This window comes from Cyclopterus lumpus, chromosome 8, assembly GCF_009769545.1.
Source record: "Cyclopterus lumpus isolate fCycLum1 chromosome 8, fCycLum1.pri, whole genome shotgun sequence".
Lineage (NCBI taxonomy): Eukaryota > Metazoa > Chordata > Actinopteri > Perciformes > Cyclopteridae > Cyclopterus > Cyclopterus lumpus.
In genome coordinates this window covers 21265222-21282376 of record NC_046973.1, presented here as the reverse complement: position 1 = coordinate 21282376, position 17155 = coordinate 21265222, and the positions used below count along the sequence as shown (strand labels likewise).

Sequence of the window (17155 nt, the reverse complement as noted above, 5' to 3'; positions counted from 1 at the left end):
AGTGGGGATGAGATTATTTTACCATTAGGTAAATGGATGCTTTTCTAGTCTTCCGACCACTCAAAGTGCTTTACATGACAGATGGGAGGAGCTAAGGTTCCACCTGCCCATCAGGACTAACATTCACACACTTTTGTAAGTGTCTTGCCCAAGAACACATCGACATGGGCTAGCGGAGCCTGGGATCGAACCACGATCCTGCTCACTGAGCAAGTCTCCCGTAGTGTAGAGGAATTAACTTGGTATGCAATCATCCATCCATTTTCAATACCGCTTATCCTCATTAGGGTTGCGGGGGCGCTGGAGCCTATCCCAGCTGACATAGGGCGAAGGCAGGGGACACCCTGGACAGGCCGCCAGTCCATCGAGGGGACATACAACCATTCACTCTCACATTCACACCTATGGGCAATTTAGAGATCAATTAACCTGCAGCATGTCTTTGGACTGTGGGAGGAAGCCGGAGAGAATCACTTAGATTAAAAAAAAAAAAAAAAAAGCTACGGTAAACCAGGTGGATGTTCTGGCAATAGAAGTCAGTCTTGTTGAACTAAATACAATGAAGCTACTTAGGGTGGCAAACCGTTACTGAAAGCTACTCATCCTTTTAAAGACTTGCCTAATATAACCTGCTTGAAAATAAAGTTCCTCCGGTTGTAACTAATCATGCACACCATTGATGACTAGTGCAGCACTTTGTGAATGGAAGGCACTAACAGGAATTATCACATACATTTTATTTTACAATTATTACATGGACAGATAGTAGGTAACTTCTTAAGCACTCAGAGCCTGATGAGCCATCATCCGTTCTTTTTGCTTCATTAGACATTTCCTCCCGCTGGCGTACGCTCCCAGGTCTCCATCTGGAAAGAGGTTAGGAATTTAAAACGTAGCCAAGCGACAAGACAATGTAAAAACAAGATTTCCAATTTATATATTTAAAGTAAATTCTGATTCAGTGCATCTGTACAATTAGCAGTACGGGTAAAATTCCTCCCATAAACTGACAGCATTTGCCACACTGTATTTAGCCAGCATGGCTGTTTCCTGAATGATTCCAAACAGCACAATACTTACAGCGTGACTGGAAGCTGTGCGTCACCTCGTTGAACTGCTGGATTTCGTTGGCACAGTTCTGCTGGTAGCTGGCTCCTTCTCTCTGCTGGCAGGCCCTCATACGCTCCTGGACCACCTTCACAATCTCCTGGTCCACTTTGCTGTGGGGTGAAGGCAACAACACATGGGGACACTTAGATGGTGGCACCCTAACCACTACAGGAACCGTACATGTGCATGAATTAACTATTGAGTCCTTGTTAAGCCCACCAGTCTCCTAATGAAAGATCTATTAAAAACAAGTCATGACTGCATGGCCAAAGATCGTTGGGCTGACCAATGCTACGCCTATATAATGTGATTGTTGAACATCTTTCAAAGCCACAGGCATTAATACGCTTCTTTCACAGCCTCCACTCTAATGCAAAGGGTGTCCACAAGATGCTAAGAGTTGCATCCAGTTCATCCCAAAGGTGTTGGGTGAGGTCTCTGTGCATATGGAGTCAGAGCAGTCTCAAGATTGATGAATGCACACAGAATCCACAAATACATGTGTGAATTCTACTGTGTGCATTAATTCATATCAAGGGATATTGTCATGTTGCCATAACGTAGGGGCACATAGTGGATATATATATATATATATATAATTGTTTTCCAATCTACATTCTTGTTGTATGTTGCCTTCAAGTGTTCATCAGGTATCTCAGACAACAGCTCATTATATTTCCTAAAAAGCTCCAAGAAACTCCCGATCTGAAATGATGTCCTTGCCAAGCCATCGGGGTAGATTTCGACACAAGGACATTCACCAGAACAAGGCCTCTGATTAAGTAAAGCTGCCATTATCTAAACGTAATTGTGCTGTAGTGGTCCCAGTGTGTTGTGGTAATCAAGCCTGTTTTAATAGGCGTTGGCTACCCACGTGTCCATCCAGCTAGATGAGCGCATCTTATTGAACCCTTTACTCACTAGTCTCTCCTCCACTGCATCTCCGCCTCGTAGTAGCAGAGGTAATCTCCCTGCTGGCACGCCGTCAGGTCAGGGACACGGCGGAACTTCTGGTGGTAGTAGACCGGCTTGTTGTTGGCCCGAATGCTGTCGACAACACCTAGAAGAGCGAGAGAAAACACACAAGTGTACACACACAGTCAGTTGACCCGTAACGGCAGACAAGGCCATGGGACGAGTCTACGAACGACGCTAGCTAGCATAACAGCTAGGTTAGCCTATGGTGCATACACATCTAGGTCCCGCTGTCCATTACTGCCACGCACCACAGCCCTGTAGTTGATCTGGTGTGATATAATTATAACATTATAATATTACAAAACACCGACAGCAGCGCTATGAGGTCAAATATACCAACAACACGTCTCTCGGAAGCCTGCGTTGCTGCGCTGTCCCGTGAGCCCAGTTAGCTCTGGTTAGCTTCGGTTACCTCTAAATGTGGTGACAGGCAGGTCCACGGAGTAGTAGAAGAGTTTAGACAGAATCACGGCCGGGTTGGGCAGCGCCGTCTGCTTGTCCACGGCCGGAGTCTGCCGAGGGGGCTCCGGATATGCTCCTTTGTCATAGTCGGTCGGCATTTTGCCGGACTCAAGATTTCCTACAATCGACCTCGGCAACTCTCCTTTTGAGGTGGCGCATGCGCAGAAGACACCATCATGGCGAAATAGAGGTCAACGAATGTAAAACTGCAATGTTATCCAGATACGTTCTGTCCTGTTCATTCAAAACAATATTATTTGTTACAAATATTATACTAAACGAGTAACTTAGCACAAGTTAATTTACAGCATGTTAAAGACATGGAGGTCAGAGGGTAAAGGTCACAGGTGGAGGTGTTGTACCATGGAAATGCAGCAGGTGGTGGTGCATGGCTGACGAGCAACCTTCCTAAATAGTCAATGCTATCAACTGGTGCACATTTGCCAGAGAATTTCTGGAACTTAAAATGTGAAGATATTAACAGCAGAGAGAAGGAGTGTAATGCTTTAGCAACAGGGGGAGCCAAGCCCCAACAACTAGTTGCTGTAGGCTTTATTCCTTTTTAAAAAGAAAGAGACTATCTGTACTAAAGCAGACCAGGTGCACATTGGTCTGGTGACAATGAACACTTTCTTCTTCCTTTCTCTCTCCTTTCATGGGCATGTGGTTCCTGTCCACTGGGCTTCCTCACCACCTCAGACCACAGAGATTACCCTCTTCACTCCTCCTATCTTCTCATGTCAAAACTTGGCAGAGATGTGCCTTGTTTGAAAGCGAATACGGCTCCTCGACTGGGCCAAACACCAAATTAGAGCCCTTACACTCAGTACCATCTTATGTATGACGCTTACATCAGCACTTGCCCGTTCACTTTCTATTCCTCGACTGGACAGAGCGTGGACATGGTCAGTGCTCCTCATACTCTTTGGCTCTTTCTTTACTATAAAGGATACATTTATTTGCAGTTTTGTCGTCGACGTGTGCATGTGTGTGTGGTTTATCACTTTGTTTGTCCATCTGGTTTATGAGGGAAGAGGAGGCATATTGCAATGCAATCTTGTCATGGCTGCATTTGAGGAGACCACTGAACTACTGAATACTGAAATGGCGACTTTCCTTTTATGTGGCATTCCAATGTTTAAGTTTAGTTTATTATTCGGTCTGTGCTGGATTTCTGAAATAGAAACTAATGTAGAAAGAAAGAAAGTCCAAACACACAGAAGGCAAACACATTAAGATTAAGGGACTTGACTCTATTACAGTGTATTCCTTTGAAGTCCTGTTTCATTTTATTGTCATGTTTGGAGGCCTTAATATCAGAGGATTTTAATATCTGAAGAAATGTTGGATATTGGGACAAAAAACAGAGCAGAGGATTGCTTTTTACAGTACAGGCAAGCATGAATGTGTCTCTTCTTAATCGACTACTGTAGTTATTGTGTTATTATTTGAATGATCTTTCACATTATTAAGAAATGACTGTGTGGCTTATGCCTTTACAGTCTCATCGCAAATTCCACGCACCCCGCCATGGACACTTGGGCTTCCTGCCCCACAAGCGTTGCAAGATGCATCGGGGCAGGGTGCGCACGTGGCCCAGCGATGACCCCAGCAAACCTGTCCACCTCACTGCCTTCCTGGGTTACAAGGCCGGCATGACCCACACGCTGAGGGAGGTGCACCGCACTGGCCTCAGTATGTAGACTAATTGCAACATGGATGCGTGGGAGGGTTGAGAAAAAAACATTATCTTTGAGTCCGCTGTTGGTTTGAGAGGATAATGGCCTGATAAGATCAGGTGTTGCTTGGTACCCTACAGTGTTCTTTACAGACTACATACAGTTTAGCTGGAAGCATGAAACATAATTACATAATTACATTGTTACAGGATTTACTCAATGGTTTATATACGATGAAATGCAATATGTATCAACTGTTAAAATGCTATGCTCGATTGAGCTTTACTGAATATCTCAGCAGATGAATATATTCAATTTCTCTCCCACAGAGCAAGCAAAGCGAGAGCAAGTGGAGGCGGTTACCATCATTGACACTCCTCCAGTCATTGTAGTGGGGCTAGTGGGATACATTAAGACTGTCCGCGGCTTGCGTTCCTTCAAAACCATCTTTGCTGAGCATCTCAGTGACGAGTGCAAGCGCAGATTTTATAAAAACTGGTGTGTGATTACACATTGTTCCCTTGTATGTCTGCATTGAGCCGGTGTTGCCTTGCTCACGCTGTTGTTTTTTCTTTCTTTACTGGGCTCTTTTTGTATTGCAGGTCCAAGAGCAAGAAGAAGGCCTTCACCAAGTACAGTAGGAAGTGGCAGGATGAGACAGGAAAGAAACAGCTGGACAAGGATTTCGCTCATATGAAGAAATACTGTTCAGTAATCAGGGTTATTATTCACTCTCAGGTAGGCCAGCCGGTTTACACCTAAGTTCAAAGCACAATCCAGTTTTAGAGACACACTGTGCCAGTCAGACTCCACTGGTCTAATGATTGGATGCTATCCACCCATGCTAAAGGGCAGAGGTGTCAGAGTTATCTGCCTGACTACATGCAATGACAAGAAAAGCTGCCACATCCCAAATCCCCCCGTGCTGCTAAGAGCTAACTCTGACTACGACACTCTGGGGGGAGCACCGGAGGGGGCCGTTTCAAATAGCAGTTTAAAAATAAATCTCAGGGCAGAACCTGGCTGCTCACCCAGGCTTTGCCGAAAGAAAACCTTTCTGTTGGCAGCAAACAATATGATCAGTCAAGATCTCAACTCTCAACGGTGCTGCAGGGATCTTTGTCAGCTTCAGAAGTGAGAATGAGATCAAGATGTGCCCTTGACTATCAGGGATGTGGTACTGGCCCTGAATTGTGCTAAATAATTTATCTAATTAGTAAAGCTTTTTCTAGATTTGAGGACTTCCTTCAGTTGCAGTTAAGTGCTTCTCCATTTCCAGATGCGATTGCTGGCCATAAAGCAGAAAAAGGCCCACATGGCGGAGGTGCAGCTCAACGGGGGAAGCATCGCGGACAAGGTGGACTGGGCTAAGGAGCACCTGGAGCAAGCCGTACCCATCTCTACTGTCTTCTACCAGGACGAGATGATCGACGTCATTGGAGTCACCAAGGGTCACGGCTTCAAAGGTTGGCAGCATGCTGGGACTATTTGTCTCGGTCCAAGGGCGTGCACAATAAATGCAGTAATAGTAATGCATATATGTATTTCTGTCTCTGTGCCGATAGGTGTGACAAGCCGCTGGGGCACAAAGAAGCTTCCCAGGAAGACTCACAAGGGTCTGAGGAAGGTGGCCTGTATTGGAGCCTGGCATCCGGCCCGTGTGTCGTACACTGTAGCTCGTGCAGGTCAGAAGGGCTATCACCACCGGACTGAGGTCAACAAGAAGGTGAGCGCATTGATCATTTCACCCATAAGATGTCCTCTTCATCTGTTCTTTTGTAAATACGCTGTTGTTGGATAATCACAAGCAACATTATGATGAGATAGGTTTACCATATGTGGTCATGCTTGAGCTCCTCATTTCCTCATGTGTCCTCAGATCTACCGGATTGGGAGGGCAGTGCAAATCCGTGATGGAAAGGTGATCCAGAACAACGCCTCCACAAGCTACGACACCACCCAGAAGTCCATCACGCCCATGGTACTCTCATTTCTCAAGACTATCATATGCACTACAAAAGGGCTCTCTGAGATTCTGTTTCTATGGTATAATAACCCCACCTGCACCTGTAAGGACTTCATAGTAAACGATAGTAATGAACACATTTTCTCTCCATTCCTTGTTATTCCCACACCACCCTGTAGGGAGGCTTCCCCCACTATGGTGAAGTGAAGAATGACTTTGTCATGGTGAAGGGCTGCGTAGTCGGCACCAAGAAACGCGTCCTCACCCTCAGAAAGGTACGGTGTGACTTAGATCTCATCTTGCAGTATAAGGACACAGTTGTAGCATCTAATGTACTCAGTTAAACACAAGATTCTTAGTGCATTATTGCAGAACATGTACTGTATGTGTACATCTTTGTGCCCCCCCCCCCCTCTAGTCTTTGCTTGTGCACACATCTCGCAAGTCCACCGAGACCATCGAGCTCAAGTTCATTGACACCACATCAAAATTCGGTAATGGCCGCTTCCAGACCGCCCAGGAGAAGAGGGCATTCATGGTGAGCGTGAGAAGAGTTTGATGCACACACAAATGTGGTTAACAGGAAATTCTGCAGGGTGACATAATCACAGCTGACTCCTTCTGCACTATTATGATGTCATCTGCAGGGGCCGCTGAAGAAAGATGCCCTGAAGACACTGACGGAGCCTCTGACCGAGGAGGCCTGAAAGAAAGTCTCAATTCTCAATTCTCATACAGTAATAAAATACAGAAGCACAACCGTTGTAGACACGCTGTGTGTGATTTTGTCATTTTGACATTGGCGTTACATAATTGCTGTGATGTGTATTTGTTTTAACTGGATTGACTATATTTAAGTTGAAAGTCTTTACATCTTCCGTCGCAAACTAAAAACACATCTTTTTCGACTACACCTTGAATAGGGAAGGTAGAGCCGTGGTAGAACTTTAGTAGCACTTAAATGTTTCTTACTGATAGCACTTTGTAGTTTAACACTTTAGTAGCACTTAAATGTCTCTTACTGATAGCACTTTGTAGTTTAACACTTTAGTAGCACTTAAATGTTTCTTACTGATAGCACTTTGTAGTTTAACACTTTAGTAGCACTTAAATGTCTCTTACTGATAGCACTTTGTAGTTTAACACTTTAGTAGCACTTAAATGTCTCTTACTGATAGCACTTTGTAGTTTAACACTTTAGTAGCACTTAAATGTTTCTTACTGATAGCACTTTGTAGTTTAACACTTTAGTATCACTTAAATGTTTCTTACTGATAGCACTTTGTAGTTTAACACTTTAGTAGCACTTAAATGTTTCTTACTGATAGCACTTTGTAGTTTAACACTTTAGTAGCACTTAAATGTCTCTTACTGATAGCACTTTGTAGTTTAACACTTTAGTAGCACTTAAATGTTTCTTACTGATAGCACTTTGTAGTTTAACACTTTAGTAGCACTTAAATGTCTCTTACTGATAGCACTTTGTAGTTTAACACTTTAGTAGCACTTAAATGTTTCTTACTGATAGCACTTTGTAGTTTAGCACTTTGGTAGCACTTAAATGTCTCTTACTGATAGCACTTTGTAGTTTAACACTTTAGTAGCACTTAAATGTCTCTTACTGATGGCACTTTGTAGTTTAACGTTATTGAAGAAATTGTACTTGCTTGATTCTTGTTGTTCTGAGTTTGGACTCATGGTTTAATGCACTTATTGTAAGTCGCTTTGGATAAAAGCGTCAGCTAAATGACATGAAATGTAACGTAAGTTGAACAATTACCATAGCGTTAACAGGATTTTATTAGCTGCTAATCTATGAGCATATTTACGTTGTTCAGAAACAACATGCACCATGGAAACTTGATCCTCATTATCATCTCCATGTTTTTCACAACCCGTAACAGGATCAGTGGATTAGAAAAGGATTTAATGGATAGTTTGTTCATTCAGTATTCTTTAACAGTGGTCATCAACAACCTTGTATTTACATCTTTTATCAGTGTTGGCATCACATTAAAAAAGTGCTCCGACTGTTGTACAGTTCAATCATCTTCACGGTAGAGGGCACTTTAGCACCAGTCTCGAGGTCACTGCCTTGCTCAGCTGCATTTATCCTGCACAGGTTACAACCAACAACTCAAGATAAACACCAAGCCGGTAGCAGCAGCAGCCTCAAACACATTCCAGAGTCATGGCAATAGCTGCACATTGGCTTTTCTTTGTTACACCTGTGGCCTTAAAGGGGCACTACTCCGACAGGTAATCCTGGGACTCCATCGAGGACTGGTGGGATGAGGAATGGATTGACGACTGGTGGGACGCAGGTGGGTTTTCCAGGCCGGATGTCATCAGGGGCAGATACAGATCATCCATATTGGGCATCACAAGCACTTTCTGTTGACAAACAAAGCCATATTTAATAATTAGTGTCGCCGTTTTTAAAGACATGGAAAATGGAACTACTCATACTCCTAAACCGTCACAGAGAATGTTTGAATTGCTCTTTGAAAAACAATTCTGCACATCGACCGATTCACTGATGGACTGACCTGGAACTCACACTGCAGTTTTCTCTCAATCCACTCAGTGACATGAGTGAAGGTGACCTCCCTCTCCCCGAGTGTGGGTCGCACATGAAGGTCTAACCTGGGAGGCACACGGAAACTGTACCTGAGAGGACAGAATGAGAGAAAAAGGCTGTGAGAAAACAAACAAAAAACCTTTAAATTGATGGCATGAAGGAGAAATGTAAACTCAGTACCATATCCTGTCGGTGGGGGGAGGTGGGATGTTGATGGCCAGAGTGCCGGAGAGCTCCAGGACCTCAACGCTGAGCATCAGAGGCATGTTAGACACCTCAGCGATCTTCTTCCTGATGTACTCGTTCTCTGTGGCTTTCTGGAAGTACTTGGACTTCGCTATCTTGTCCACAAATCTCAAGATCTTCCTACTTGTGCTGCCACCAGTGTGCCTGGATGAAGGATGAGGACGAGGGCACAAATGCAGTGTAGGGCTGTGAATTTGAAAACGTCTGCGATTGGGACATTCAAATTAGGGGTAGCATCATATGGAAATCACCTAATTTACAACGATTTCTTGGCTTGGAAATGACTAATTCATTCAACATGCAAGTGGTTGTTACAACTGTAAAGTTTTCTCTACAATATATCCAAATATGCAGTTGAACTGGTTTGAAAACCTTTTGTCATTTCTGCCTTTGAAGGCCTGAATAATCCACACACACACACACACACACACACACACACACACATTCACACATAAGACAGCAAGTTGGCGCAGCAGGAAAAGCACAGGTGAACTTAATGAGCTTGACGATGCAGCGCTGTTAAGATCATGAAGTCCACCTGTGTGTTCCCTCAGCATCATTATTCACACACATCATAGTAACTGCATTACGTCTATCCTCTACATACATATGTTGTCAAATAAAACGTTGATGAAAACATTATTGGTATACTTGTGTTTGACAAAATATCTCCTGTCAAAAAGTGGCCCTTCTAAGCCTTTTAACACCTGCTCATCACTAAATAGGATGCAACCACACATTCAGCATGCGTGCAGGTGTGTAATGGTATATTTGATCCGCGTGATCATTTACCCTTCAGCTGCTACCATTGTGCTCTTCTCCCCTAGAGACGCCTGCGGCTCAAAGGGGGAGGCTTCCTCTTCATCAGACGAGCCTGCGCTGGATGACTCTTCATCGCTATCAGCCAGTACACACAGCCTGGGCTTAGAGCTGAAAAGCACACCAGTGGTACCTCTTAATGCAAACCACTGAACTGAGGAGGCTCATTCCTCCTCGAGCTTCATCCATTAAGGAATATGAAAGGGAGATGTTGCCTCACCCCACTTGCTGGGTCTCTAGGACGCTGTGAGCCTCGTCCTCTACATCTTTGCCCAGTTTACACAGGTTCATCTTAGTCTGTAGGGACATCTGAAGGCAGCCTGTGTACATCACCTCCAGCTCCAGCCACAGGCCTTGGAGTTAAAAAGAGGGAGGCAGAGGGAGGTGAACAGGTCGCAGGTAAGATCAGATCTCAAGCATGGCGTCTAGATCTGACACAGTGTTGTTGCGCATTAGACCAACAGAGGATGTCAAGTAAGATCCAACAGGATTGATGGTCTCAATGGTTGGTGCGATAAACTAATACAACCAATGTGATCAAGGCCGGAGCTGACTGCTTTGTGTCGGAGAGAAGAAATTCAGCTTAACTTTATTAGTTGAACCCTCCACATACAAAGTGGAGTTTACAGCCAAGATAGTGGGTTAGTTGGGCTTTACTTGGGCACAGCGATGCTTTGAGCCCCCCTCCAACATGGAGAACAATCAAAAAGCAAGAGCGCGTTAAATGAGTACTTATTCATTGCAACACGTATGGGTGTGAGTAGACACAGACGTACCTCTGCGGTCAAGTGTTGGTGTGGAGGTGCTGAGGACTTGAGGTAGACAAGTGCCCATGTCCAGATCTGCCAGCGTCAGTTCATTCATGAAGTATGGCAACTTGTAATGAGATAAACAACATCTTTAGTGATGTCAGATCAAAAAGCCATATGAACATGCAAATAGAGGCTACACCGAGGTAGGTAATTACTTAAAAAACAAATGAGCGAGCAGTATAGAACCTGCAGTTTGTGTGTGTGTGTGTACAATATAGTAAAAGGATGGTGGGTGTCAAAGAGGAGCGCAGGAAATGCGATACTGCAGTGCCATCACTGCTCCACTAACTCCCACCTCTGCAACCAGAGGGAGTGCATTATCAACACACACACACACACACACACACACACACACACGTTGATGTGCCTAATGTCACATCGTATGACCTTGTGCATAAACCAGCGTTATTGGACAGAATCATCTGACCTGTTGTGCTCTCGCTGTAGCCTGGCCGCGTCATTAGTCAGCACGACCCTGCTGCATCAGTTAAATCACTCATTTTGTCTACCAAGGACTTTAAAAACAAAACGCCGTCCTTATCCACTCTCACCTTGATCTTGCTGAGTTTCTTCTGGATCTTGTGCGCCACCTGATCGGTCCAGTACTTCTCCCGCAGGAAGTCCCAGAAGATGCGTCCCACCAGGGAGTTCACCCAGGTGGGCTGGCCCTCTGCAGAGCGTCCCTCTGCCACTGAACCTGCACGGGGCTCATCTCCTGCTTGACCTCCAGATCCATGCTCTTCATTGTGAGTCTGCAGTGAAAGCATTTATGTTTGCCCGTGCATGTTTCAGAGTGTATATGACCTGATATGACTGATTTCTATGCTAATTCATCCTCTAAACACCATGCACAAACGGTCTCTATGTGGGGAGGCAATCCCAAATAACCCAAACCAGGATTAGCAGCTCTGCACTCAGTTCCTATTAATATCCTTCCAGCCAGTGATACCTGATATTTCTGCACATTGACATTTGGTCCAGTGAGTAGAGATGTGTTTGGCTGAGCCAGCGTCCTAGACAAGGCTGGTTTAATTTAAGCACAGAGCCTGCAGGCTATAAATGAAACCTACAGAGAGTGTACATGCCTGCAGTGAAAGCTATACCTGATACTAGCTCTTGAAAATACACCAAAGTGTTGCTCATTGACCTTCTTGTGGGCTGCGGGGCTTCCCTTGTCACTGTGGCAGGGGCTGGGGGCGGGATTGCAGCTCTGCGGGCCAATCAGTTGAGTCATGTAGGTGCTGTACTCCAATAGCATTCTTGTTTTCAGAGCTCCCGGCAGATCGTGCAGCTCTGTGCCCTCTCTAGCAGCGTCTCCAGCACATGGTGCTTCTGAGTGACAAACACAGGCACAAGGTGAGTGGGTGGTAGGACCTGGTAAATGTAACCAAGGACTCAAAGAAACACGTTATTCTGCACGATCATCAATCTGTCCTGAAGTTGACTCAACAACAAACGTGTGTTAAACAAGGAGGGGATGTTGCTGAATCGCTCCCAACCACCATGCATTCAAACACCGTCTTACCTGCATTCTCCTCCCTGCTCACACTGCTCTGGGCTCCGGCCCGAGAGGCAGACAGGAAGTGCTGGAACCACTCCTCCTTCTCTCTCCCTGTGCGGCCAAACAGGTACAAGGTGACAGGAAGCTGACGGTCCGGGACCGTGTGTTTCTCTGCCCTTTCGTCCTCCTCCTTCCCTTCGACCACGCTCTCCTCTCCTGCCTCCCCCTCGGCCAGAGTGAGGCAGACGGGGTACTTCTTGTTCCAGATCCTCTTGCGAGCCAAACCGGGCGGCAACAGAGACACCTGGCATGAAACGGAGAGAAATGATATCAATGGTTTTCTTTCCACAAAGAGATGCTGGCAGCCAGACATAAAGAGCTCCCCACATTGATTAGATTGTGTGTTTTATTCTATCACCCTACTGGAAGTGACGGTGTCCTGCTTCAATATGCTACTGGGACAACGGCCGGGTCAAGTTTATTCAGGACCATCATCACTGTGGTCGTAATCCTTCTGGTCTTTCACCTCCGTGTTAGATGACAATGTGGGTGCAGAGAGACGAGAGTTCAGGCGAGAGGTCACCTTCTCTTTTCCTCCTCTCTGAGCAACACGAGGACCCAGACGTTAGCATAGTCCGTATAACGTACTGACCTTCGAGTTAGCCAGCGTGTAAGTGCGTGAACGCAAAAACACGGCCTCGTGGGACGTCTCGTCGAACGCTGCCCACCGGGGGATGTTGGTGCGAGGGTATGCCAGGCGCAGCTGGCTGCCCCCCAGGGTGACGTAGACGGAGTGTGTGACGGAGGGGTGGAAGGTCTCAGGGTCGTAGCTGTGTGTCTCATTCATCCAGCCCTGGAAGAAAAGGATGGGAGTGTTTACCCGTCACAATTCACCTTTTTCCTTTCAGAATGAATTATTTAGAGCTGGCTATATTTTGATGTGTTTTACTGACTTTATATATATATAGTAATAGTGTAAATCTAGCAAAAACTCTACTCAGGCCAATTAAATTCACAGCAAGTGGTGCAATCTGTGACAATACAGCTCAGCAGGAGGGGGAACATGAGACATCTGTCTCATTTAACACTGTGGACGAGTCTTTGAAATAGCCGGCTGGTGGTAACTCCTCTGTCCCCTTAATATTGACCTCATATGAACCTGCTAACTCTGCATTTATCAAGGCAGCCAGCCCTACTCACTCAGCAGCGCTGTCAAGAAGTGCTTTGAAAAGCTATTATCAAAATAGTGCACTTTAGATGTCCAACCTGCTGTGCCTGAGGACAATTTTACAAAAAAGTAATTACCTAAAAACAAATCCATTAGGCACCACTGACAGCATCATTAGAGCTCACATGGCTGCTGCTGCTCGTTGTTTTGATCTCTCAAACATTAGAGCTTGAAGCTCATTTCCATTCAGCCAAATCTGCAACAGGAAACCCCAAAGAGGCTTCTTGCTCTCTGCTGTATTTAACTCATTCGTTACCTCTAGGACTTCTGGAACCGTGAGCTCTCCGTCCGGTGACTCCATGTTCAGGGGTCTGGATTTGCCCAAACCCTTGTTGCTTCTGGCCGCCGAGTGTCGCGGAGCAAACATGAACACCACCACCAGGCCCAACATAAAGCCACATGCAACCCCCACGGACAGACCCGTCACATAGGAGGGCAGGGGCAACACAAAGAAACCATAAGCCAGAAGACCCACAGGGAAGAGCCAGTGAAGAGGCAGCGAGGAGCCTGGCAATGGGACTCGAGACTGGGTGTAAGTTCTATGTGTCGTCCCCCTGGATCCATTCTGGAGCTCCACCACCTGAATCACGTCTCCATAGGTGCAGATTTCCAAACGGCTGTCACCGCTGTGGCGTTCTGGGGAGACAGACGATGTTGTTGAGGAGCTCTTTTGGAGTCTTCTCAGAGGCGTGTCACACACACCTATGTGCTCCCCTTCAGCTCTCCTTCGGCACTTCAGGTCTGCATCTTCGCTGCCTTGGGAGGACGGCGAGTCTCCGCCACCAGAAGCTTTCCCTTGCCTTGGGCTGCCGGAGCTTTCGTCCCCCATGATCTTACTCAGCATGCTCAGCGGGTCCTGCATGGCCTCGGAGAATTTCCTCCGTGTGTCCTCTAGCTCAGCGATCAGTGAGCTGCCACGGGGCTCCGCGGAAGGAGGCAGCTCCCAGTCATCATTCTCGTTCAGCTCGTCTGCTACAGGCCTGGCTTCTAATACTTTTGGATGGGTAAGCTGCTTCCAGGGATGCAAATGCAGCTTGGAGTCTGACTTGGAGAGGTTGACCTCTGGCTCGACCCGGCGGGATATCTCGGTGCTCAGCGACTTGACCAGGCTGAGCAGAGGTTTGCCGCGCAGGGAGCTGCTCTCCCTCGGCTCCAGGTCTGTGGAGGAGGATTTGACGAGGTTGGTGGTGACGAGCAGGTCTGCCGATGATTCCGATAGGTCCGCCAAAGAGCCCGGGGATGAGGGGGAGTGAGACAGAAAGGGAGGCTGGGAGCGGTGACTTCGGCTCAGGTCCAAATCCATCCCCAGGCCGAGGTCAGGCCGGCTCTCCCTTTTGTGTTGCTTCTCTTTGCAAAAGGCCACGGTGGGACCTTCATCGTGGCCGTCCAGGCTGAAGATGAGCTTGCTCTCTTCCATGCTGGCCCTCGATCAGGAGCGACTGTGGGGATGTGGTCGACCAAACAGAGTCCCTGAGGACATGGCGCTAGCACTTGGAGTCTATAACTGCATGTAGACTTGTAACAACCTCCTCTGGTATCTTATAGTTCACGTTGAATGCTGGATATGTGGTGAGAAAGAAGAAGAACAGTTAATGGTTATTTGAGCCACCACATTTATGTAACATCTGCTGCTCTAAATAAAATTAAAATAATTGTTGTAACTCTGAGTAAGAGCTCAGTTTCAGTTGTTATCAGTAAGGATTAAGCTTCAGCATGTCACGACGATAACTGGCAAAAACAACGTCCTGTTTTCAACCGCAGCCCAAAGCACAACAATTAGACACTCGGGGAAACCAGGGCTTATGGATCTCCACCCGCCACAGCTTGTGTCCATGTGACAACAACTGGTGAGTTATGGTTGCATTTATGATCCAGACGGAGAGGGCTTTAACTGTAATCCTCCATAATAAAGAGGTTTTGATGCCGGGGACATGAATTCAATCTGATGAATGGACATCAGTGTCTTTCAGTTCCAGAGACATTGGCAAATTCCTTGTTGGCAAACGAAACCAAAGAGCAGCGTGAGAAAACGGACCATTTTCAGTCATTAGACATCATCTACCACATGAAGCAATACGTAACTTTACCTCGGAAAAAAACCAAGACAAAGTGAATTCTGTAGGTTCTGTTAATGAAGACCCCTCCTCATGGGGTCATGAGTGTTGCCACCTTTTTGATTGCCAGCTCCGCCCTGATTAGTTCCACCTGTCCCTCATTGGTCTGTCTGTCCCTGTCTGCTTCTGGGTCCTCCCCCAAACAGATCGTCACACTACCAGCGTGGTAGTTCAGACTCAAACTTGTATTTCTTGACATTTAGAGTAAATGCAACATTAATAAGACAGTTGAGCAATTTGCCATTCTCAAGTATTATATATTCTAGCCCTGACATTGAAGAAAGGCAGCAGATTATCTTTTGTTAGCATGTCGCTCCCCTAATTTAACTCATTGGCTCCCATCGTATCTCTTCACTTCTTGATGAAGGAGCAATGTTCCGTCTCAGCACCGACCTGATGCGCCCTTTGTGAAATCTAGTTAACCAAAAGTGCTGCTCTGCCAGTGCGTAAGCTGCTCCAGACAGTCCTGCATTACTCTAATCAATGTGGATCAGTTGGTGTTGAGGAAGAGGAAGACCTGCTCTAGAATACGAGTCAGCAGGGATTTGGCAGCTTTCCAGTCAGATGAAGAAAACACCTCCCAGGACCAAAGCTGGAACCCCAGTTTGTGGTTCGTCCCTTATGAGAGGAAAGATGTTGCTATTACACATGACTGAATGTAAAAGTGGCCCCTAATTGAGGTCAGAGGGCAAAGTCTTGAATCTGGTCTAAATGAAATGTACTTCAATTCCATTTTCCAGACGAAAGGTCACAGATTGTTGATGAAATGCCAAAAGATTGTGAGATAATGTCCATCACAATGTCTTTAAATGTCTTGTTTTGTTCCACCCAAGAATGAAAACGAAAATAAATTAAGTTTTTAATTATGTAAAACAAATTCTCACATTTGAAAAGCAAGAATCAAAAGAATATTTGGCATTTCGCTAAAAAATCAATTAATGGCTTATCAAAATAGTTTTCTGTCAATCAACAAACCAATTAATCGACAACGTTTCAAAAGAGAAGCCCAGTGACGGAGGGCCACTCAAAAGGTTAAAGTTCAAGAAGTTCAACAAGCGTGAACACGATCAGGAATTAATAACTGCAGGTGTGAGAGGTTCAAGAGTCTATTAATGAGTAGACAGTAGTGGATTACTCTAACCGGATTAAAAGGTAGAGGAAGAAATGACGTGACCATCAGAAAATCCCATTGATCCGAGATGAGATTGAATCCCATCCATTCACCCTCCTATTCGGGCCACATTAGGACACTTGGGTCAAAGTAGAGATGCACAGTATTGTTGTTCTTCCTGGGAGGAACTGGACCATGAAACCCAGTTGGATCTGAGGAGGTGTGACTGTCTTTGCAGCCGGCAGCACACGTTGGGCTTAACGCGTCCCCAAACTACCACTTGACCCTGATGACTGACACATTTGGCACCGGCCTCTGTGTTTGTCTGGGTATCACATGCTCAGTGTTAGTACAGCTGGACTTCATCCAATTAAGACAATATGTCCGGGGCTAAAATAGGTTCACAGTTAATGGACAATGTCGGCCGAACCATCACTCAGTGCCGCGTGTCCCCTTTAAACTTCCCGAGAGATGCGGAACCCCTTCCTCGGTCTGCTGTCGCTCACCTGTGGAACATGTTCTCAAGTCCTCTCGTCGCAGATGAAAGG

At 45.9% G+C, this 17155-nt stretch overlaps 3 protein-coding genes across 3 annotated transcripts; 1 reads left to right on the top strand and 2 right to left on the bottom strand.

Moving 5' to 3' along the window:
- Nucleotides 1-720: 720 nt before the first annotated feature.
- Nucleotides 721-2719, bottom strand: ndufb10 (NADH:ubiquinone oxidoreductase subunit B10). Its single transcript, XM_034540019.1, has 4 exons — nt 2501-2719; nt 2032-2170; nt 1081-1220; nt 721-866 (listed from the first exon to the last, which is right to left on the bottom strand). Exons 1-4 carry the CDS (start codon nt 2646-2648, stop codon nt 778-780), a joined length of 516 nt encoding a protein of 171 aa, XP_034395910.1. The 5' UTR covers nt 2649-2719; the 3' UTR covers nt 721-777.
- A 671-nt stretch (nt 2720-3390) lies between these two features.
- LOC117735409 (60S ribosomal protein L3-like) lies at nt 3391-6954 on the top strand. Its single transcript, XM_034540007.1, is given in 11 exon segments — nt 3391-3409; nt 3412-3455; nt 4053-4245; nt 4559-4727; nt 4832-4967; nt 5509-5695; nt 5795-5955; nt 6109-6210; nt 6375-6470; nt 6614-6733; nt 6843-6954. Coding segments are annotated over 11 exon segments (1287 nt in total). The 3' UTR covers nt 6903-6954.
- A 1217-nt stretch (nt 6955-8171) lies between these two features.
- Nucleotides 8172-14799, bottom strand: LOC117735397 (testis-expressed protein 2-like). The gene is made up of 11 exons (XM_034539980.1): nt 13639-14799; nt 12807-13007; nt 12179-12458; nt 11801-11985; nt 11205-11405; nt 10618-10717; nt 10062-10194; nt 9815-9952; nt 8957-9166; nt 8745-8865; nt 8172-8589 (listed from the first exon to the last, which is right to left on the bottom strand). The coding sequence occupies exons 1-11, from the start codon at nt 14797-14799 to the stop codon at nt 8443-8445; spliced, it is 2877 nt and encodes a 958-aa protein (XP_034395871.1). The 3' UTR covers nt 8172-8442.
- Between the last annotated feature and the right edge of the window lie 2356 nt (nt 14800-17155).